This window comes from Podarcis cretensis (assembly GCF_951804945.1).
Source record: "Podarcis cretensis genome assembly, chromosome: 4".
In the NCBI taxonomy this organism is placed as follows: Eukaryota; Metazoa; Chordata; class Lepidosauria; order Squamata; family Lacertidae; genus Podarcis; species Podarcis cretensis.
Window position 1 is genome coordinate 70,928,317 of NC_137173.1, and position 21,042 is coordinate 70,949,358.

At 39.4% G+C, this 21,042-nt stretch overlaps 1 protein-coding gene across 1 annotated transcript in view; it reads left to right on the forward strand.

Moving 5' to 3' along the window:
• The window catches only part of PUDP (pseudouridine 5'-phosphatase), a 61,670-nt gene continuing 40,628 nt past the window's right edge, over positions 1–21,042 (forward strand). Inside the window, exon 1 of the mRNA XM_079973077.1 lies at positions 1–167. Within this exon, the coding sequence (XP_079829203.1) occupies positions 77–167 (91 nt within the window). The 5' untranslated portion in view covers positions 1–76. The remainder of the gene's footprint in view (positions 168–21,042) is intronic.

Sequence of the window (21,042 nt, forward strand, 5' to 3'; positions counted from 1 at the left end):
CCGCCCCCTTTCCCTGGCGCTCTCTTTTATCGCGCTTTCTCTCTCTGCTGTTGGCGGGGGTCGCTGTTGCAGCGCTATGGCCTCGCCCGCTTGCCCTCCTCCTCCTCCTCCGACGTCGCCTCAGCCCGTCACTCACCTCATCTTTGACATGGACGGTCTCCTCCTGGGTGTGTAGCGCGCCGCCCTCCTCTCCCTTTCCCCCTCCACTCTTGCTGCCGGGTATAGTAATAGTAACTGGGACTTAAGCAGTGCGCGCTTCCTCTCGCCGCCGCCGCCGCGGGGCTTGTGGAGAGCTCGGGCGCGTGGCTTTCGGGCTGCCCTTGGCGGCGGGGTCACGGAGCAAAAGTGCAAAGAAGGGCGGCGATATCCCTCCTCATGTGGTGCTTCAGTTCCCCACCCCGCACCCACTTCCCATTTCTTTGGCGCTGGTCTGAAAATGCAGATGAGTAGTGTGTGGACATGCTCACTCTCTCCCCCCCCCCCCCCGCGCGTGCCCAAGTCCAGGAATTTTAATGAATTTGCCCAGGCTGTCGTCGTCCTACTGCATTTATTTAGGGGCTGTGCAAATGCGTCTTGTGCGCGCGCCTATCTAGAGCGTGACTTCCGCAAACAGGAAATCAAAGGAAGGGCAGGTTTTGGAGAACGGTGCTAACGGGGGGGGGGTGGATGGGGATCGCGATAACCCGGTTTGGTCACTTGGGGTGCTTCTTGCATGGTTTTATTTATTTGGGTGGGATTCGGTCACGTGTCCACAAAAGCAGCTTGCACGATTGAGCTGGAATGAAAGGGAGCTGCTCTCTCTTTCCTGCTCCTCGCCTCCCTCTCCAAATCGATCTTTTTATAGCAAAGAAAGGTGATGGGGGTGGGTGGGGAGATAGCACGGGATAACAGTGATTCATGAAGCAGTGCCCTCTCACCTTCCTGCAGACCCTCAGAATGGAGGCTCAACAAAGAGCTGATTTAACGCAAGGTTTGACAAATTAATAAATGCATGATAAACTGGATCCGGAAAGGTGTCACATAATACTTGTTCTGCATTTATAAGAAATCGGCCTTTTAGTGTGTCCGCTCTCACACTTTGGAACTCACTTCCTATTGACCTCAGGCAGCTGCCTTCACTATACTCTTTTCGGCACCTGCTAAAACATCATTGATTATATAGGCCTACTCATAAATGTAGATTGTTGACAAGTGTTTTAATTTGTTTTTAGCTTATTTTCTTTATTTTCTTTTGAATGTTTTTAACTCTTTTTATTGATAATTTTATTCCTTTTGTAAGCTCTTTTGATTTTTTTTAAACAATCTAGCAGCATCTAAATTTTATGAAATAAAATAATAAATAAATGAGTCATCTGGAGGCGACTTTAGACTTTAAATATGGTAGTTTTAGTTCTGCTGAAACGAACAAGACTTTTGATAGCAATTACGTGTCTAGGATTGCAATTCTAAAGGGATACTGTAATCCTATACTGTATTCACTTGTTCACATAAGGTTGTGAAGTAGGCAGCAATGGCAGCTTGTTTCCTGTTATTTGATTATAGAGTTGTAAACAGAAGGATAGTCTTGCATTTGTTTGGTATTGATCACAATGAGAGCGCTTGCTTGAAAAATTTGCAGTTGCGATTAAATGGCCTTCAGGATTGCAATGCTAACCAAGGCATTGGTTCACATTGGGAATAGAATATTAGTGTAATTGTTTGCTGGATGGGACTCCTGTAGTAAGTATGTTGTGCCCATAGAATACACTGAAAACAAGTTTCTCCCCATATATACTTAACATGGAAATATTAGCAAAGCTGTTTGCGGAAGATAGAAATTTTGTATGGCCGATACTTGTCAGTATGTTATTACCCTGTTATTTAGGTAATTTATTGACCCGCTCTAACTTAAGTGGGGTAGCAGCAGTATTGCAACAAAGGAATATTTATTGTACTTGATCATTCATAATTACTACAAGATTTTTACACATTGCATCTGGTTTGAAGGCTGCAGCACATGGTTTACAGATATGGCTTAAAGTTCTCTAAAGTGGTAAATTATAGGGCTAATTCTTGCTGTCCTTTGAAAGACCAGCTGCATTTGGAGCCGGTTTTCCCTTTTGTACATTCTACAATGTATGTTTGTTTTGTGCTTGAGGATATCACCTCAAGTCCAAATAAAAAGCCTTGGGTAAACCCATGTTGGGTGTATAATTACTAGTGATTTGTGAGTACTATTGAAAGACACACATAAATTAATTGGATTGTAATGGGAAACAGTTTTTATTAATTGAATTAAATAGGCAAGGTATTAATTACACAATATTTGCCCAAACAATTTAGGCCATTGATGGAGCTCTTGCCCCTGTGGCCTGGCTGTCCCACCAAAAATGGCCTCCAGGGGCTGGCACAGAGCTGAGCTGCTCCTGTTGACAAGCCTGCTAACATTCTGTGAACATATGACAGCCACCCAGCAATGCTACCTGTCTGACATTTTCCCCACTATCAAAGCAACAACAGGTCAGCTAGCTGTCCTAACTTCTATATGCCACAAGTGATATTTCCTGCCTTTTAATCAGCTCCCTGGCTCTTCATCCACCACCAGCGCATCTGCCAAGTTGTGATGAATTATTAGGCAACCAAGTGCAACTGAGTCCTCCTTGGCCCTGGGAAAGGTGAAAATGTGATGTGTCCAGTGCTAATTAGCTGGTTGATTTTTTTTAAAAAAATCCTTCCAGGTTCCAAATGATATGTCATCTTCATTGCCAGGGATACAAACACAAGGTGGGTGCAAAACTTAAGACAGTAGAAGCGAACAAACAACTTGAAATCTCCCCCTCCTCCTCAGATTTTAATAGCAAAGAGAGTGTCTGTTATTGCCAGACTCTTGCTATAATATAATAATACTCAGTTAAAGTTGTACAAAAAGTGTAGTACTGTACCACCTAAGAATGTCCACAAAATTGACAGCGTTGGACCTCAAATATTGCCCCCTCCCCTGCAAAAGTTTTAAAGGTTAATGTATAATGCCCAAGCCATTCAGCTTCCAGGGGAGAGGCTTCTTCTCATCCCCTGTATCTCAAGCAATCCCATACCACATGGTCAACTGTTCCTTCCAACTCACAGATGTCACAAGAAAAGTGTCAATCTATCTGACATTGAATAAATTACTCCAAAAATGTACAGTGCCATGCCAAAATCCTAAACAGGCCCACTTGTTTCATTTTTAGCTGCTGGTTAAATATCCAGAAAACTCCCCAAAGAAAATTACCTCTCACTTGTGAGATCTGCTTTCCATAATTTTTGATCATCATTCATCCGCTTGACCCAACATTTTACTTTCAGAGAGGACAAAGGCAACAAAGTGTCAAGTCTTTATACCCCAAAGAGTCCTTGGCTATCTGATCTGCTATCTCATTACTAGCAAATGCTACGTGAGTTAGACTTTAACAGAAGTTTAACAGACTCAAAGACCCATTAACTGTAATTCTGAATTCGGCAACCATATTTCCTTTCCCAGATTGCACTTGCATCCCATACTCCTAGTCTCAATCGCCAACAACCAAGACAAGGTGGGACAAGCCCAGTGCCCCACTGGGTCTCACATCCTTAGATTACTAAAAGCCAACTTTTTCTTTGAAAGGTAATATTGTGTTTCAGAATCTTCCCCCCCAAAAAACGTAACAAATTATATTTTATAACCATCACCCTCACCATTGCTATTGAAACTCGATTTGATAGTTGAATCCTAAACATTGGGACATAGAAAAGCTATACTCACCTGTGCATGCCATGGCTTCCAGGACCCATCTGTATATGTTAAACACCATTCATCTCACCAGGAAAAAATATTCTTTATGGTTATTCTTGGACCCTACTGGTCTACAATAACTTTTTACTTCTCAACTCTCAACTCAAATCAAAATCACCCATTCCCACCCATAAAACAAACAACCAGGCATTTGATGAGAAATCTGATTTAGCACCACATTATATCATACCTATACCACAGTCTTTGTATGAATAGCATTAAGTTTCCACAATAAGGACCCTGAGGCAGATACATGTGCCTGACAGCAGTACTCCTTAATAGATTGAAATATACTCAGAGTCGCAAAGTGATTTCATGCTCTTTATTCAGCTCATAGTGGTGAGGAGGAATGAATGGATGTCCCCTCAAAGTATCTGCTTTATATACATTATTTACACAGTGGGCTGCACATGATTGGCTAATTCCGGAATTCTACTGTAAGCCAATCAGGTTGTGGATTCACTTCTATCTGGAGCATGATTGGGTAGTTCCTGCCAACCAATTATACTGCTGCATTGTTCTAGGACCAATCAGACTGCTGCATTCTGAATCCTATTGTTCTAGGACCAATCAGACTGCTGCCTTTTGGATCCTATTGTTCTAGGACCAATCAGACTGCTGCAGTTTGGATCCTATTCAACTCGGTACATAACATAGATATAATAAATGCACACTAGAACATCAGTAGTGTTTTCCTATCCACCATCATGTACTACCTGAAAAGCTCTTCATTGGATTCGGTAACACTTTACATCTATTTATTGTATACAAAATATGCTGTTTCCAAGTGTGTGTGTGTATGAGACTTAGAAATTTGTAACTTGAGACTATATGTATCTGTTTTCCAAAAAAGATTCAATGTAATCCCCTCAGGTAATTTCCCTAGAATGTATTCCCTAGAAAACACCATACCCACAGTTTTGCACAGATATAATTAGAATCCCACAACCCTCTCAATTTCTCCTAACTTACTTAAATCTTCAATTTAATTTCCTCTTGGCCACTTTATCCATCTTGCTATGAACACATTCCTACTGAGTGTGTATGCAGATATTCGTGCATTCTAACAGCCACCAGCACCTCAGTTTTCTCTACATTCTCTATATGCAGTTTCTTATCCTCAGTAATCAAAGCTAAAATACTGGATAACATTCAGTTTCCTTATCTGCCTGTAAAGCAACACAGTTGGTGTATCTATAAAGAGGTTTCCACAAACTTGCCTCCAGCTATATTGTTTAGCCTTCATGAGAACACTTTTAACTATAGCTGTTTGTCATTGGTATTCCATTAAAACTTCCCCTCCAACATATGCCTGACCTTTTAGAAGGCTGCTTTGTGCTCCTTACTGCATTAATCTGTCCACCATGGAATTGTATTCCAGTTACTTCTCCTATTCAGGAGTAGCCTGAAAAGATGCTTCTAGTATACCTTGTACCAATGTTTTCAGAAATCTGCTCAGGACCTTGAAACTCAACTCAAGACCCAACATTGTCCGGTTATTTATGCCTAAATGGTTCTGAACCAGCCTTCTTAAAAATCCACATAGAAACCATGTCTATGCCAATCCTGAATCCCAAACAATGATCATTATTCATATTGGTTTCCTCCACAACTTCCCAAACACACTGAGCCACAATAAACCTTGACACTTTCCTACTCATTCAGTGTATGAATTAACACGGGCTTCCTCAACCTCAGCCCTCCAGATGTTTTGAGACTACAATTCCCATCATCCCTGACCACTGGTCCTGCTAGCTAGGGATCATGGGAGTTGTAGGCCAAAAACATCTGGAGGGCCGAGGTTGAGGAAGCCTGAATTAACACAAAGTTAGGTTGAAATAGTGTTCTTTCTTCCTTCTGTTTGGGGGGTTCTATATTTGAGGAACTGATTTACTGTACTAGTTTTTCCATTTTTATGTACCAAAAATACATTATAAACATAATTAAACCAATATTTATGATGGAGAAATGAGAGTGTTCATAACTGGGGATAGAATGTACCACATGATTCCAAATACACAGACACAATGGGATGCTGTGATGATGACTTAAATATATATCTAAGCAGGTACTAAATAACATATGGATTATTTCAGCCTCTGTTTTGAGCTCTTTGACAACTTCAACCAAGTATCTATTTGTAAGTAGGTAAGATAAGGATTTGATGTTTCTGCAAAATGCGGCGCATCCTGGACTATTCCAGTGTTGTGAAAACCTGTTCGGATGTTCGGATGTTACAGAGAGCTGGTTTCTAGTGAATCTTGTATTAGTGCAAGTGTTGCAGCATATTCTTCAATAAAGAATGTACATTTAACGAAAATATTTGCATACATTAATTAAACAATATGTGCAATGGTTAAAAACAACAACCCCTTTGTTTAAATCCAATGTTGAAGAGAGTGCTATATTGTCAGAGAATGAGATATGCTTTTCACAGATGTTTCCCTTGTGGTTGTGGGAGTGCAGTTTGGATAAATTAGTTATTTAATTTCCTAATATCACTTAATCTTTCTTACTGAATTTATACACACCCAGTGCTTCTCAACTATGATGCTGATTGAAAAGTCCATGTTTTCCATCTTCTCAGTAGCCAGTGTTTGCCTCCCTTTCCCTTTTCTTCAAGCTCAGTCTGCTAGGGGTTCCATAACTGTTTGGCATTTGGTTGCTCTCTGTATTTAAGCTAGCATCTCTCTTTTTCATTCAAACTGATTTCTGATCTTTCCATACTTTTGGACTTGTTTTCCAGACTTGGTGCTGCTCTGTGTTTACACGGACTTCTTTTCATTATAGGGTTTTCTTCCTGAACATCCTGGATAAATATTACATTTCTTATTCTTTGGATACAGGAGAAAAATGTTGCGACCACATTCAAATAAGGAAAAGTCAGATTTCTCTCTTTCTCCCTCCCTCCCTTAGATGAGGCACACTACCCCTAAGATATCGGATTGCACCCTTCTCATTATAATCAATAAGAAGGAACACTGGATTAAATGATTAAAAATCCTTAAACTTTTAGAGCTAAGAAAACATGCTACATCAGCTTCCCACTTTTTGTAAGATTATTAGTGTTTTATTACAAGTGGAAACCTGAATAGTTCTATAATTGCAGAACAAGTCTATCTGAATTCTAATATGCTGTTTTAAAATTCTGTTCAAAGTCTAATTTCTATAATGCATATGCAACAAGATTTAGCTAGGCAGCTTAAAAGCAGAGCACACTTTGCTGTGTAGCACAACGCCAGGGGAGTAGGAATAACTGAATTAAAATTTTGATGTACTGCTGAATAATTTTAAAGAAGAGAAGCTGATCTTTATGTATGTGTGGGCAAGGGAGAAGGGGCGGAAGAAGGAAGGCAAACATTTCCATTCTTAGTAAATACTTGTAGCATAGGTGGTAAGTTACATTTACAAGAGCAGCCCCCAACCGAGGAAAAAATTGTTAGGCTGTACTACAATTAAATTTAACAGCATATCTGTATGTTCACTTTTACTCTGTGGGCTGGCTGGATAAAATGGAATCCCAAGTAAGTGCTGGAGCTTTCCAAAGTTTGCAGCAACATATTTTTGTATAGCACTTGGAGTTTATGGAGTCTCTGGCTAATCTAGACGTTTGAATGGGTCTGTGAAACTGACATTGAAGATTTGGATAGAAAGTAGTATGATGAAATTAGCACTTGCTATATGTGTCTGGCTGCAGAGACCAACATAATGATGCACAGCAACTGCTCTTCTTCAAAATCCCTAAGTGAATGGAAATCTAAATTTCATTTTTTTAATGTTATGAAACATGCTGTCATTCAATCCCATGAAAAATTGGAGGGAATAGTTCTGTCAGTGGTATCAGTGTCAAGCGTCTAGTGGTGAGTAAGTACTAATTATATTTGTTTAGCTATAAACCTCAGCAAAATAGGAAGCAAAATAAACAAACCGGAGTTGAGTCTCAAATTTAGGTCTTAATTTCCTGGCTGTCAGTGTAAATTAAGAAGCACAAAACGTAATATAATGAAAACTATCAAAACATAAAAAACATGCAAAGTTCTTCCTGCAACTAAACTCTGGCAAGTATTTTTCATGGGGACCTTTGTAAAGTGGACACAATAATATAATATAATGGATAACATCTTGTGTGCCAGTTTTACAAAAGGCACAACGATGCTGTTCCAAGGGTAATTTCGTATAGTGGCTATCCAAAAAGCAGAGGGCATGACATTAAATGTTGGTTCTGTGAACACCTTTCTATGTAGAGCTAGAGTAATCAGAACCAGTTTTCTGCTGTCCCTAGTTAATGCATGCATACAAACTAGAGAATCTTGAGGAATGAATAATGAGAAAACCAATTTAGTGCAGGGATAGACAACATGGTCCCTCCAGATGTTGGAATCCCAGTTACTGTCAGCCATAGCTAGCATAAAAAATGGTCAGGGATGATGGGAGTTAGACTCCAGCAACATCTGGAAGGCACCACATTGGCTACCCTAATCTAGCATAAAGACTCACTTAAGTTCTTTAAAGTATTTAGTGTGAACTAGAGACACTGTGAGGAGATGTTATATATTTATTAGTAGTTTTACTGTCTGGCAGTGGTGACTGAAAATTGTTTTGAATGGAGCTATATGCCCTGCCAATGTGCGGAGACCTATCTGTAAAGTGACAGTCTCTGGCAGCATCAATAGTAAATCATTTTTGGAGCCCTGATGATGACAGGTGGGACCATTTGCTTTTAATGTATATTTGAACAATACAAAAGAAAGGTAATTTTGCAAACACGTTACTTTAGCAGGACCCCAAAAGCTTCAGGTAATGTCTGACTAAATCATACTGTGAATATACTTATTAAAATCAAAGTTAGTCATGGGTCACTTATCCATTGATTTTAGTAGGTCAAGTGAGTATAACTTAGTTGGCCAATCTCTAATGAAGCTGATAAAAGGATTGTAGCAGGAGTAATAGAGCACCTGATCAAGTTCTTCTAGTTTCCTGCTTAGAGCTACTTATTCTTAATTGATGTGTCTTTAATGAGCATCAGGAACTCCCCAAGTTCCTTGCCTTCTCAAATTAAAGAAGACCATACCTATTTCTAAGCCCTCTGCATGTTCTGATGGGCATTGCAGAATAGAGGAGTTAGCTTTAAACAATCAGCTGGTAAACCAAGTCAACATTTCTGTACTCCCTAGGGTGGAGAAGAAATTCTGGGCATTAAGAGCTGCTTTGCTTATTGAGCTATTGTGTCTTTTGGTGAAATGTGTAAGTGCTCTATGGTTAAGCTTAGATCTCAGCCTGGCCTTCAAGTTATTAGCTCACTTTTGTTGCCATAGATAATACAAAAAGAACCAGAATGGGAAAAAATTACAGCAGTCTTGTTTACAGAAATAGCTCTCTTCTGCATGTATACTTAATTTGAATTATCCATTTTCTTTTTTCTTTTATCAATACACTTACCCTACTTGACTCAAACGAATAAATTTCATTAGGCCTCTTACTTCTATGGAACTTGTGCTGGAGGCTGTTTAAAAAGGAAATGGATAGCAGTCTTATTGTGTATCGAGTTAGTATGCGTTTCTATGTGGGAGTTTGGTTCCTAGGTGAATTTTCTCCTGCAGCATAGCAAATAGTACCAATTCAGTTTAAGTTCACCTTTCTGTGTAAATTCCTCTTTATTATGCAATTAATCTTGTTAAGCTTTAAAGTAGCAGTCTTCATAAATTGTGTTCCTCATTGTCCTGTACAGGTGGCTGAATAACATAACTGTGTCCCTTTTCCTTATCTTGGAGTGAGGACCTTCTGATCCGCAGGCCAATGTGATGTGCCATATTTTTTGTTTTCAAGGCCTCTTTGCTCTTCTGCCAAGGGCAGGATTCTTTCCAGATCTAGAGCAATAAGCACACCATTGGATGAAGAATAAGTAATGCTTTATTTGCATAAGGTTAACAGATAGCAGCGGGCATACAAAACACAAGTTATAGCATACCAGACAGAAGTCACACACAATCTCCCCTTCAGCTGCCCGGAGCTCCAGCTAGAGCAGTGAGAGAGACCCCAGCCAACAGTCTCACAGCATCTGGTACCTCCATCTGTGAAGAAGCTCTCTGAGCCCCTTCGGCCTACAGCTTTTATAGCCCACTTTAATCTGATTGGTTGCACCTGGTTAGCAGGCATCATTCATGATCAGCCCAGGACAAGGGATGTGACTCAAGAGGAATGCGGAGCAGCTGAGTGTCTCCAACTCAATTCACTACACCTGGGTATCCTCCCCATTAGCCAATCAGCACTTAGAACACAGGGGACCCAGGAAACTCCTGACACAGGTGTGTGAAAAACAAATTATACTACAGTGGTACCTCGGGTTACCTACGCTTCAGGTTACAGACTTCGCTAACTCAGTACCTTGGGTTAAGAACTTTGCTTCAGGATGAGAACAGAAATCGTGCTCCGGTGGCGCGGCAGCAGCAGGAGGCCCCATTAGCTAAAGTGGTGCTTCAGGTTAAGAACAGTTTTAGGTTAAGAACGGACCTCCGGAACTAATTAAGTATTTAACCCGAGGTACCACTGTATCTTAAACCTTAAACCAGGGATGTAAAAGGGAAAGAGACATGTCATCTAACTCCTCAAAATTACAATGGTCTTCCGTGTTTCCTCTACATTTGCTATCTCGAAACAGTTCGTATTTCTCTAATTGTAAGGGATTCCCTTACTTGAAAAAACAGCCAGATTATGCTATGTAGCCTTAATTTTTCTGAAGAGCAACCAGGTAGTTCTGTATCAGAAGTAGAGATGGGAAGACCTGGAAAAACGCCAGAATTCCCCCCCCCCCCAATTTTTCTGGTTTCCCCCCAAGCCTTCCCATCTCTAATCAGAAGATAGTTCTGGTATTTTCCATAAGCATGGGAAATGGAGTTAGTTGACTTTCTGCACTTGTAGCAGAAAATTCAGAGTTACTTTTTAAGCAATGACTGACAAAAACAAAACAAAATGATCAAAAACGTTAGCAGTTCATCCGTCCATGCTGACCTATTTATCAGAGAATGATAGTCCTGGCATGCTGCTTGCCTTGCTGATAACCCTGGGCAAGTGACTTGCTGGAATGGATACAGTGTTTAATGTTCTGAAGAGGCAAACCTTTGTTGCTAATGAGTAACAGCAGCACAACTTGAAATCCCTGATAGCAGTTGGCCCTGCGGCAATGGGGATATATGTAGGGACAAGTAATGTCCAAAGCGGTCCTGGCTTCCGCTGAAATAAAGTGTCAGCCATTGAAAGGGTCGTGACTGCATCAATTTAAGGGGTTTGTAAATCATAGTTTCGCTTTCCTCTGATTTGATTTTGGACTAAGAGGCATATTTCTATACTTCGTGAAGATTTGACAGATTGCCTTACCTGTTTGTTTTTTTAAAGAAATCCGTTGAAGAGTATAGATTTGCAAAGAGACTGTAGTCAGCAGGTGAAAAGAATCAAACAGTAGAAAATGCTGTAATGTAGTATTAAAGCAAATGAAAGGGAATGAACCTAAGCCCCAATCAATAAATAATCTGACCCTCCTCAGTTATGCACTCATGGGCTCTCTTTTTGCTGTAGTTTTTACATTTTGATTTAATCTGAATACATCTCTGAGGGACTTTTCACACATTGCTTTTTTCTTTCTGGTGATTTTAAGCTTACTTTCACCATGACAATCAAAGGCATTAAAACTGACAGTGAAGTTTAACTTGTCCTAACTACAAACATCGACCCTGTACTTAACAAAGTTCTTTGTAACTGAATAAGCCCTTGATTTTCTCTTGGTGTTTACAAATGATGCAATTAAACAGCATAGGTAATTATTTTCAGGTGAGGCATTTTCATTTAATATGATCCAGAATGGGCTATTCAGTCCTTTCACACACACCTTTTCCATCCATAATCATAATTATCTGCCCCTTTACTGTACAGAAAATGCTGTGCATTGCATGTTTCCATAGTTCTCCACCTTGCCATTATGCATATATCTCAGGAAGTAAATAATAAAGTTGCTAATGGCCACCCAGCTATGTTTGCCCACATTGCCACTATTTTTTACACTTTAGCCCTAAGTTGTAGGTATAGCCATCTCTTTGATTTCTTCTAGCTTGTAAAGGGCAGAGCTGAGAAATTTGCTTTGTATGGAGAAGTTACAGTTGTAACTTCTCAGTGTAACACAGTTCTCAGTGGTTCTACCCTGAGAAACGCTTTCTTTTCCTAGCTTTGTGGTTCTGAAACAATACATAGAATCATACAACCATGGAATCTTGGAGTTGGAAGGGACACCAAGCATCATTTAGTTCAACCCCTGCTATTCCGGAATCTCAGCTGAAGCATCCATGACAGATGGCCATCCAATCTCTGCTTAAAAGCCTCCAAGGAAGTGGAGTCCACTATCTCTCATGACAGTCTATTCCACTGCTGAACAGCTCTTACGGTCAGAAAGTTTTTACAAATGTTTAGTCAGAATCTCCTTTCTTGCAATTTGAAGCCATTGGTTTGAGTCCTACCCTCCAGAGCAGGAGAAAACAAGCATGCTCCCTCCTCCATGTGGCAGCCCTTAAGATATTTGAAGATGGCTATCATATCTCCTCTCACTCTCTTTTCCAGGCTAAATACACCCAGCTCCTTCAAGCGCTTCTCAAAAGGCTTTGTTTCGAGACCCCTGATCATCTTGGTTGCCCTCCTCTGCACACGTTCCAGCTTGTCAACATCCTTCTTAAATTGTGGTGCCCAGAATTGGACACAGTATTCCAAGTGTGGTCTGACTAAGGCAGAATAGTGTGCTACTATTACTTTCCTTGATCTGGACACTAAGCTTCTGTTGATGCAACCTAGAATAGCATTAGCTTTTTATTTTGCTGCTGCATCACACTGTTGACTCATGTTAAGCTTGTGGTCCACCAAGACCCCTAGATCCTTTTCACATGTACTGCTAGTGCCCCCCCCAATCCTATATTTGTGCATCTGCTTCTTCCTGCCTAAGTGCAGAACCATACATTTGTCCTTATTGAAATTCATTTTGTTAGCTTGTGTCCAGTTCTCCAATTTGTTAAGGTCATTTTGGATTCTGATTCTGTCTTCTGTAGCATTAGCTACCCCTCCCAGTTTGGTGTCATCTGCAAATTTAATGAGCATCCCCTCAATTCCTTCATGCAAGTCATTTATAAAGATGTTGAACAGCATTGGACCCAGAACAGAACCCTGTGGCATCCCACTTGTCACTTTTTTCAGGATAATGAGGAACCATTAGTGAGTACTCTGGGTTTGGTCAGTCAGCCAAATTAACATTAACAATCTAGCCCACATTTTACCTATCATAGAGGCAATGTGTGAATTGCCTCTTATTATTATTCAATAAATTGGTATACTGCCCTATACCTCTAGATCTCAGGGTGGTTCATAACATAAAATTACAATATAAAAACCAAAAAAATGCATAATAAGAATAAGGACAAAGACAACCCAATTATTTCTCATTCCATAACACATTTAAAAGGGCATCATATGTTAATTAGCCAAAGACCTGGTTAAAGAGGAATGTTAGTTCTTAACTGAACTTTTCATTATCACCATGTTTAATGCATTAATGTTTTATGGTATATGTTAATTTGTTGGTTGTTTATTGAATTTTTAATTGTTCTATTTTTTTTTGCTGAATTATTATATTTTACTCTGGTACCCTAGGATGAAGAGTGGGTTAGAAATGCACCTAACAGATATTTGTGTGGGGTTTTTGTTTTTTTTAATGGACCTTTCAACCTCCATAGGTTAGGCTGAAAGTGAGAGAGGGCATTTAGTATACTACTAAATGCACAATTAGGAACAGTGACATGTGTATATCTTTTTCTAACCTTCAACCCTGAATTGTGCAGGTTGGGAATGCAAGGCCATATGACTCAATCCCACTTCCTTGTAAGAAAAGTTAAGACTAGGGCTTCTGTCTCTTAACTTTTCAGAAGTAAGAAGCTTCTGCTTTCCAAAGCACATATTTGGTAGCAAAAACTAATTGTAATGTAAACCTTGAGACAGTTTTAATACTTTAACCACTGTGTTGCATGGATAAAAAGGTTCACATCTTTTTGTCACTGTTGCAGTCTTTTTGTTTGGGTAGCTCTAATTTTAAGATGTGGTAAATTGAAAGGGGCATAGTAGTACTGCAAGAACCAAGCACATATTCTCTCCTGGCTTTAAAGGGCAAAGGTGTTCTCTCCACTGGCTCATTACAGCAAGCAGCAATAATGCTTCTGTTTCCACAGCCTTCTCAAATACCTGTCTTGGCTTGATGGGTTTGGAACTGTTGGGCTGACAGTCTGCATTGTATGGTGGGAAGGGAAGGCAGAAGTTCATGTTGACAATAGGCTAATTATCTGTGGGCAATTACATTTCATCTCATGCAAGGAGGGATTTTGAATAAATTCTTGAAACAGAATGAGTTGGGTTTAGGCTTAGCCATGCTTAGGAAAGACCCACAGAAATCAGTAGGACTTTAGTTAGTTGTGAGTAACACACTGTTAAGACCATATTCATGGAAGACAATCTTACTTGGCTACGAATGATCGCCAAAGAAGAATACAGTATGTCATAAGCCACACTGATTTCAAAGGGAATGAATTAGTGCCACACACTTTGAATTGTCCCACCAACACAAACATTTCATGTTCTCTGATTGCTATGGGGGGGGGGGGGGAGGGAGGCTTCATTTTACCAGCTCCTTCTAGCATACCTAAATAGTTGAATTCGGCCCCAAAAGTCTACTCTGTACATAACCAATCCTATAACAAAACATCTGATGATCTGAACTTGAAAAGTATCCTCTGGAGCAGGGGTGTGGAATCTCCAGCCTGAAGCCTAATTGGACCTCCCAGTCCTCACCATTTAGCCTGCAAGGCTGTTTTGGCCGAGCCACATCCATCTGTCCTGCTTATGTCACCAGTTGCTTTGCCCAAAGGGGGTTTGCACTGGCAGTCAGTGGCTCAGGACCCCCTCACCCCATATAAACCAACCAGGAATCTGCATTCATCATCTGAGGCCCTTCTTTGTGTATCTCCTCCACGTGAGGTCCAGAGGGTGGTAACACGAGAAGGGGAATGTAGAATTGTGGGATGCTTTCCCCAGTGAGGTTTGTCTGGTGCCTTCCTGATATATCTTAAGGACTTCCTGCCTGTAATGTATAAAGGTGCAGGAATCACAGTGGAAGGTTGCTGAAGTAGGAAATTATAGAGTCATGTCTTAAGTTGTTTTGAAATTTTATTTGACACACACTGAGAAATTCTGGTGATTTGAAATGTCCCCCAGAGTAGAATTAGTTCTTGACAGTAGCAGACAAGCAGAGCTCCACCAGTCTAGTAAATGCAGATAACTTCAGAAGCTATTTGTTGGGAGTATATCTGATAGAGAGTTGTTATAGTAAAGCAAAGCCATAAGGGTTATTCAGCTGGCTGGCTAAAATGAAGCTTATTGATCAGTTACACTGCCCAGTAAATTTTTCTTTGAAGGTTGTTGAATGGTACAGTGTAATGGTTTTGTCTATTGTGGCGATCCAGCTATCATCCATTGAGCCCTTAATCGGACTCCCATTGTAATAAGTACCAGTTAAATCAGATCTATGAATTGGATCCTTTCCCCCCTTTTTCTATACTAAAAAAATGCAGTGATGGCAGAATAATACACCTTTCTGAATTAACTAGCTTGTTTTAAATGCCTCCTCGTACTCTTAAAAATGCTGTTTTGCTTCTTATTACCAAGTGATAAACATCTTAATACAATAGCAGTTTATAAAGGACTTGCTGACACAACATCAAGGATAACCACATGAAACTGTCTGTATTGTAAAAGAAAAAAAAATGCCTTTAGAAGCTTTGAACAAAAATGGTGATTAAAATTATCCTTTATATAGCAGTAGGGAGAACAAAGTAGAAGGTTTTTCCATAATGTTCAGGTATTCTTTCTTTGTATTGTAGACATTTGTTCCTTAGAGTATACTAATATCATCTAGAGCTGCAGTTGGAAAAAGCCCTCACACTGAACAATTTTGTTAATGGAATTTGTTATAATTATTTTGTGCTTCAGTTTCCCATCTCTCTCTGAGAACTGCTGCCTAGAGGCCTAATTAATGGAAATAGATGGCCTATGAGACTCTCATCTTGTTAAGGTTAGGCCAGTAAAAGCTCTGCGTGCCTGTTTTTGAAGCAAAAAAAGTGCCTGCTGTTATTTTTCTTATTTCATTGAGTAATTTTTTGTACTGACTGTTCCCCTCAGGTTATGTTTGCATGCAGATACTAGAGTGGGGCCTCCTTGAAATGGTGGGTACATGCAAAATATTTCTAGAACATTCATTTGGTTTCTGCAAAGGAATGTAGTGCATAATTTGAACTTAGTTGATGGGACCTTTGATCCAACAGGGATTATTGGTAGTAGTATTCAATTTATTACCGGCCCTTCACTAGCAGGTTCCAGGGCAGGTTACCACAATTTAAAAATCAGTATTTAAAAACAGCTAAAAATAATTGCAGTCACGGGAATGGCGTAGTTCTTAAAAACGCACATGCTGGGAGTCAAAGGCCAGAATGAAGATTTATATCTTCCATCATTTGCTGAAAACTGTAGTAAAGGTGCCAGACACACCTATGAGGAAGGAATTCCACAATTTAGGAGCTTTCATAGATAATGCCCTCTTCTGAGCCACCACCCACCCTGAACCTCTAAGAACAGCAGAGCTACCAAGAAGGCCTTCTCTGCCTTCTCTTAATACCTGGTGGGGTCAGTACAGAAAGAAGTGATATTTCAAATATTTGGGGCCTAAGTTGTTTAGGGTATTAAACACTAGTGTGTTTAATGTAGCTGTATATAAGGTTGTGTGAAACAATTGCAATGGCCACTTACTCACTCACATACTCAGAAAAAAGGAAGCCCTTTGCTTCTCGTTCATTATCCAGTTTTCTCTCCTCTTATCCCATGCCTGAGTGCTAAATCTTCTTAAGAGCGTTTGGTGAAGGACTCTCTGCAAGTATATATTGTATACCACATTGTCCTTCCATACATACATGTTGACACTCAAAAGAATATCAACAAGTTAGTAATACGGGATAATTTGTTCTTCTGTTTGCGATCCATTTAAAACATGTCAAGCACATTTTAAAAGTAAGTTTTACTTAAGATAACTTCCAATCATGTAGTAAGTTAGCTGGCTAAAATCTTCCCTTTTTAAAATCACAAGTAATTTCATCTCTCTTTTAAGAATGTATGAATATCATTTATTTATTTTATATATTAAATTTGGGGGAATAGCCTTCCCAATTGGCTAACACGTTTTTTAAAAAACCAAAACATTAGAATAACAAAATTCAGCAATGTCAAATAACTTTCCTACTGCTCTTTGTTAATATTTAAGAGCCAGGTAAAAATACTTCAAATAAAGCTCATCTAAAAGGCTTGGTCAAATAAAAAGAATAAATGTCATATGGGTCTGGAAATGTATTGATATTGTTTTGTCACAAGTTCTTTTTCATCTTAGCTTGATATAATCCCTCCATTGCCTTCCCCAACAACAGTTATAATATGGGTTTTTCTCCAACCTCTGTCAAGATGAAGATAAACATTGAGTTTTTGTCCATCCACTCTATCCTCCTTTGTGCATTGTTATCCAGTGGTTCAAGTGGCTATTTGGTTGGTTTCTGGCTTTTGGTATAGAGTAAGCCTGCAATCTGTGCACATTTAACTTGTGCACATTCAGCTTTACAATAGCTCCCCAGTGTGCTTTGGGCTAGGGCAAATCAGCGCTGTAAGCCTAGCTTTTGAGACTTCTCGCAGTTCTTCTCCTTGTCTTACAGCACCACCGTCTGAATCTAAGTGTTAATATATATCTGTAAAAACTGTGGTCTTGCTTTCCTTTTTCTCACTTGGCTCTTTTTACTTCTGTGTGAAGGTGGATGAATCATTAGTTCCTATTAATCTGAAACTGGTTGTTTTGGCTTGCAGTGTGTGGGGATTGGGTAAGATGATTTTGACGTAGCCAGTTATACATGGGTAGAATGTGCTTCACATTTTATTATTTAAAACATTGTTACACTGCCCTTCATTAAAAGGATTTGAGGGTGGCAATCATTGTGCAATTAAACTATATCCTTAAAGTGATAACTAAATCAAAAGCACCACTGAGGCATTATGGATCTTTTAAAATGACTAATAATCACAGCTTAATATTGGAATCATAGAATTATAGAGTGGGAAAAGGACCGCAAGGCTGATCTAGTTCACCTCCCTGCAGTGCTAAAGAATCCATGATGACTCATCCCCCAAAACCTGAGCTGCAGATCTCATAGCAGAACTTGAAATCAGAGGCAGCTAGTAACAGAAAAGGTCTGCAATGATGAACAAGCTTAGGATCTCTCTCTGGGACCAGAGAGAGGAAAGTTCACCAAACTGCATAAAGGATTTAAGGGACTGAAGCACATGGCTTGTTTGCAATGTGTTACTTTGTTCTTTGGCTACTTTGTAACCAGTATTGTCGTTGTTAGGGGTGTGGTGGGAAATTTTTTATCCTACTGGAAATAATTTTTTTTTTTAAGAATAATTTTTTATTAACCAACCAATCACATCAAATCAAACCAAATTACATAAATTCCAAATTAAACAGCCGAATTTTAAATTTTTGTTGGGGGTACCCATATTTCAAGTTCCGAAGGGATCCAATCAACTTCTTGCTTCTTACTGCTGTTTTAATGTCCACAAATCTAACCTTATGATGTTCACAGTACTATCCAGTCCTTTCTTATTATTTTTCCACATCTCTTGTTGTTATTTTCATATATTTTTCCTTTCTCTTTGTGACCTCTGATAGTCTCCGCAAGCTGGTTAGAACAGTTTGTAATCCTGCATGGATATTATTTTTTTTATCCAGTAGCCATATCCAGACGTTTTCCATATAACATCACTTCCATACATCAAAACAGTCTTAGCGTCATTAATCTTCACCAATCTGCCTCCTTTCTCAAAACCTCTGAGGAGATTCACTAGGAATGCAGTCTGAAAACAAATCCGTTCTTCTTCCCGGCTATAAATCCTTTGGCAAGATGGCGACTCCAAATTAATTGCTGCGCCATTCCCAAAAGCTCTTATTGCTTCTCGGTCTCCATAAAGCATACTTTTGGTTAAAGTTTATCTCCACACAGACCTTAATCATCCTGCTTGGGTCAGTTCAACCGACGGTTCTAATGAGGAGGGGTTCTTGTAAATCACATAGAAGGAAAGTAAAAAAGGTTCCCCCCCCCATTCAGCCCCATTGTCAACATACCCCGCCTTTGGTGTATCTTCATCGTAAAATATTCCTGTTTCTCCAGCCCGTCGTCTTCTTTCGCAGAGGTCACTTAAATTAGCAGACTTCACTCCCCTTCTTCATTTGAAATATGTGCATTTGCTTCTTTTGTAATTAATTATTCCAAATTGCTGCAACTAGTGCGCGATCAGAGACAGCGTCCTGGAGAGCCGAGGTCCACACGGGGGCATTCTGCCTAAGGCCCTCACCCCCTTCTTTCGAATTAGGGGGTGATTTATGGGCACAGCAGGCAAGGGCAGTGTTCCCCATTTCCTTGGGGCAACAAGGGAGGCTGCCTACTCCCATAACAGCCTCTTAATTACCCCGTGTGGGTCGGAGAGATGGTATTGTCGGCCATCTTCCAATGCGCCCCCTAGTGTCCCCCTCAGAAATAAATATTTTTTGTGTGATTTTGTCCCAACCCTCAGATATAAGCTCAGTTGATAACGGTGGTGCAGATAGGCTTAAGGGTTTAAGTCAAAAGTTGAACCTTCATGATACCAGAATCATGACTATCCTTTACCAATGCCCCCTTGCAGAGATGCAAGTATCAAAAAGTTAGCCAAACACCATTGTATACAGTAAAAGTTGTTAAATGAATTAGTGTGAGTACGCTTTAAATATGTGTGATTATGCTTCATATTTTAAGGATTAACTATATAAGAATAATAATTCTCTGCATGAGCCTTCTTGGGACAACAGTTGGTGACAATACTACACTGTTTGAACAACTGAACTCTTGCAATCAGTAGTGAATTACATTTTTAATAAATCAAGCAAACTACTAGCATTTTTTTTTACACCCAACCAATAGTACATAATGTGCATACTGTAGCATCCATTTATAGCAAGTACTTATGCTGTATTGAATAATATGGCAAAAAACTTGTTTGCAGCAGCTAAAGCCTAAAAGAATAGAATACCTGCTCCCCATTAGGATGAGTTATAGATACTTTCATTGAATTATGTTAAGTGGTAATCAAAAAACTTAATTTCAAATCATTGCTTGATTAAATTAGTTGCAATCCTTAGTTGTTGGCAATCACATTATTATTTTTATTTCAGAAGAGATTTATAAAAAAAAAGTGCTGCAATATGTGTAGCTTACACCTGTCTTTTAATATATTGTTGGAGAATTTTGACTCATCATTCAAAGGTTGCTAATTATTTTGAGGTTCCATCCAGTTTAATGGGTTTAAACTACACTCCCAATATATGTGTAGCATGTGCTATAGGAACTTTGAAACAATACTCAGAATTCAGATATGCTTGTTACACTGGGGACAGTTTATCACACAACCCAACAGAGGAAATTAGTGTTAATCATTGTGCCTATTGGGTGTCTCTGGTGTAATTGTTTTAATCTAGCAGAAGATGCTTCTGAACAAATTTCCAAAATTATAGCCCATCTATTTTCAAGCCCAGATTCAGGAGATTCCCCTCCCTTTTCATTATGGGAATTTTGCTTCTATGAATAGGCCTGCATCTAGACTTAATATGAAATCTAGGTTTTATTGTCATTTCTGTGTGATCGTTATTTCTACTATATTTTGGTATATTATTGAAGGGTATAAGAATAGAAAGGAGTCATCCTCAATCTCTTGGTAGATCAGTGATTCCCTGCAACCAAGATAGAAGCAGAACTTTTTCAGCACTAAAAATAAGGATATACATCTTAATTATGTTGCCAGTTCCTTTTCACATAAGCTTGCTGAGAGCATCATGCAGTGCCAAATGAATAATAATAATAATAATAATAATAATAATAATAATAAATTTTATTTATATCCCGCCCTCCCCAGCCGAAGCCGGGCTCAGGGCGGCTAACAACATTAAAACAGTGTGACATTATAAAACATTATAAAAATGAATTAAAATCAAAATTGATGGCAACCATAAACTAAAGCTTTGTAAAGATTGCCAGAGGAGGGGGTCAGGCTGC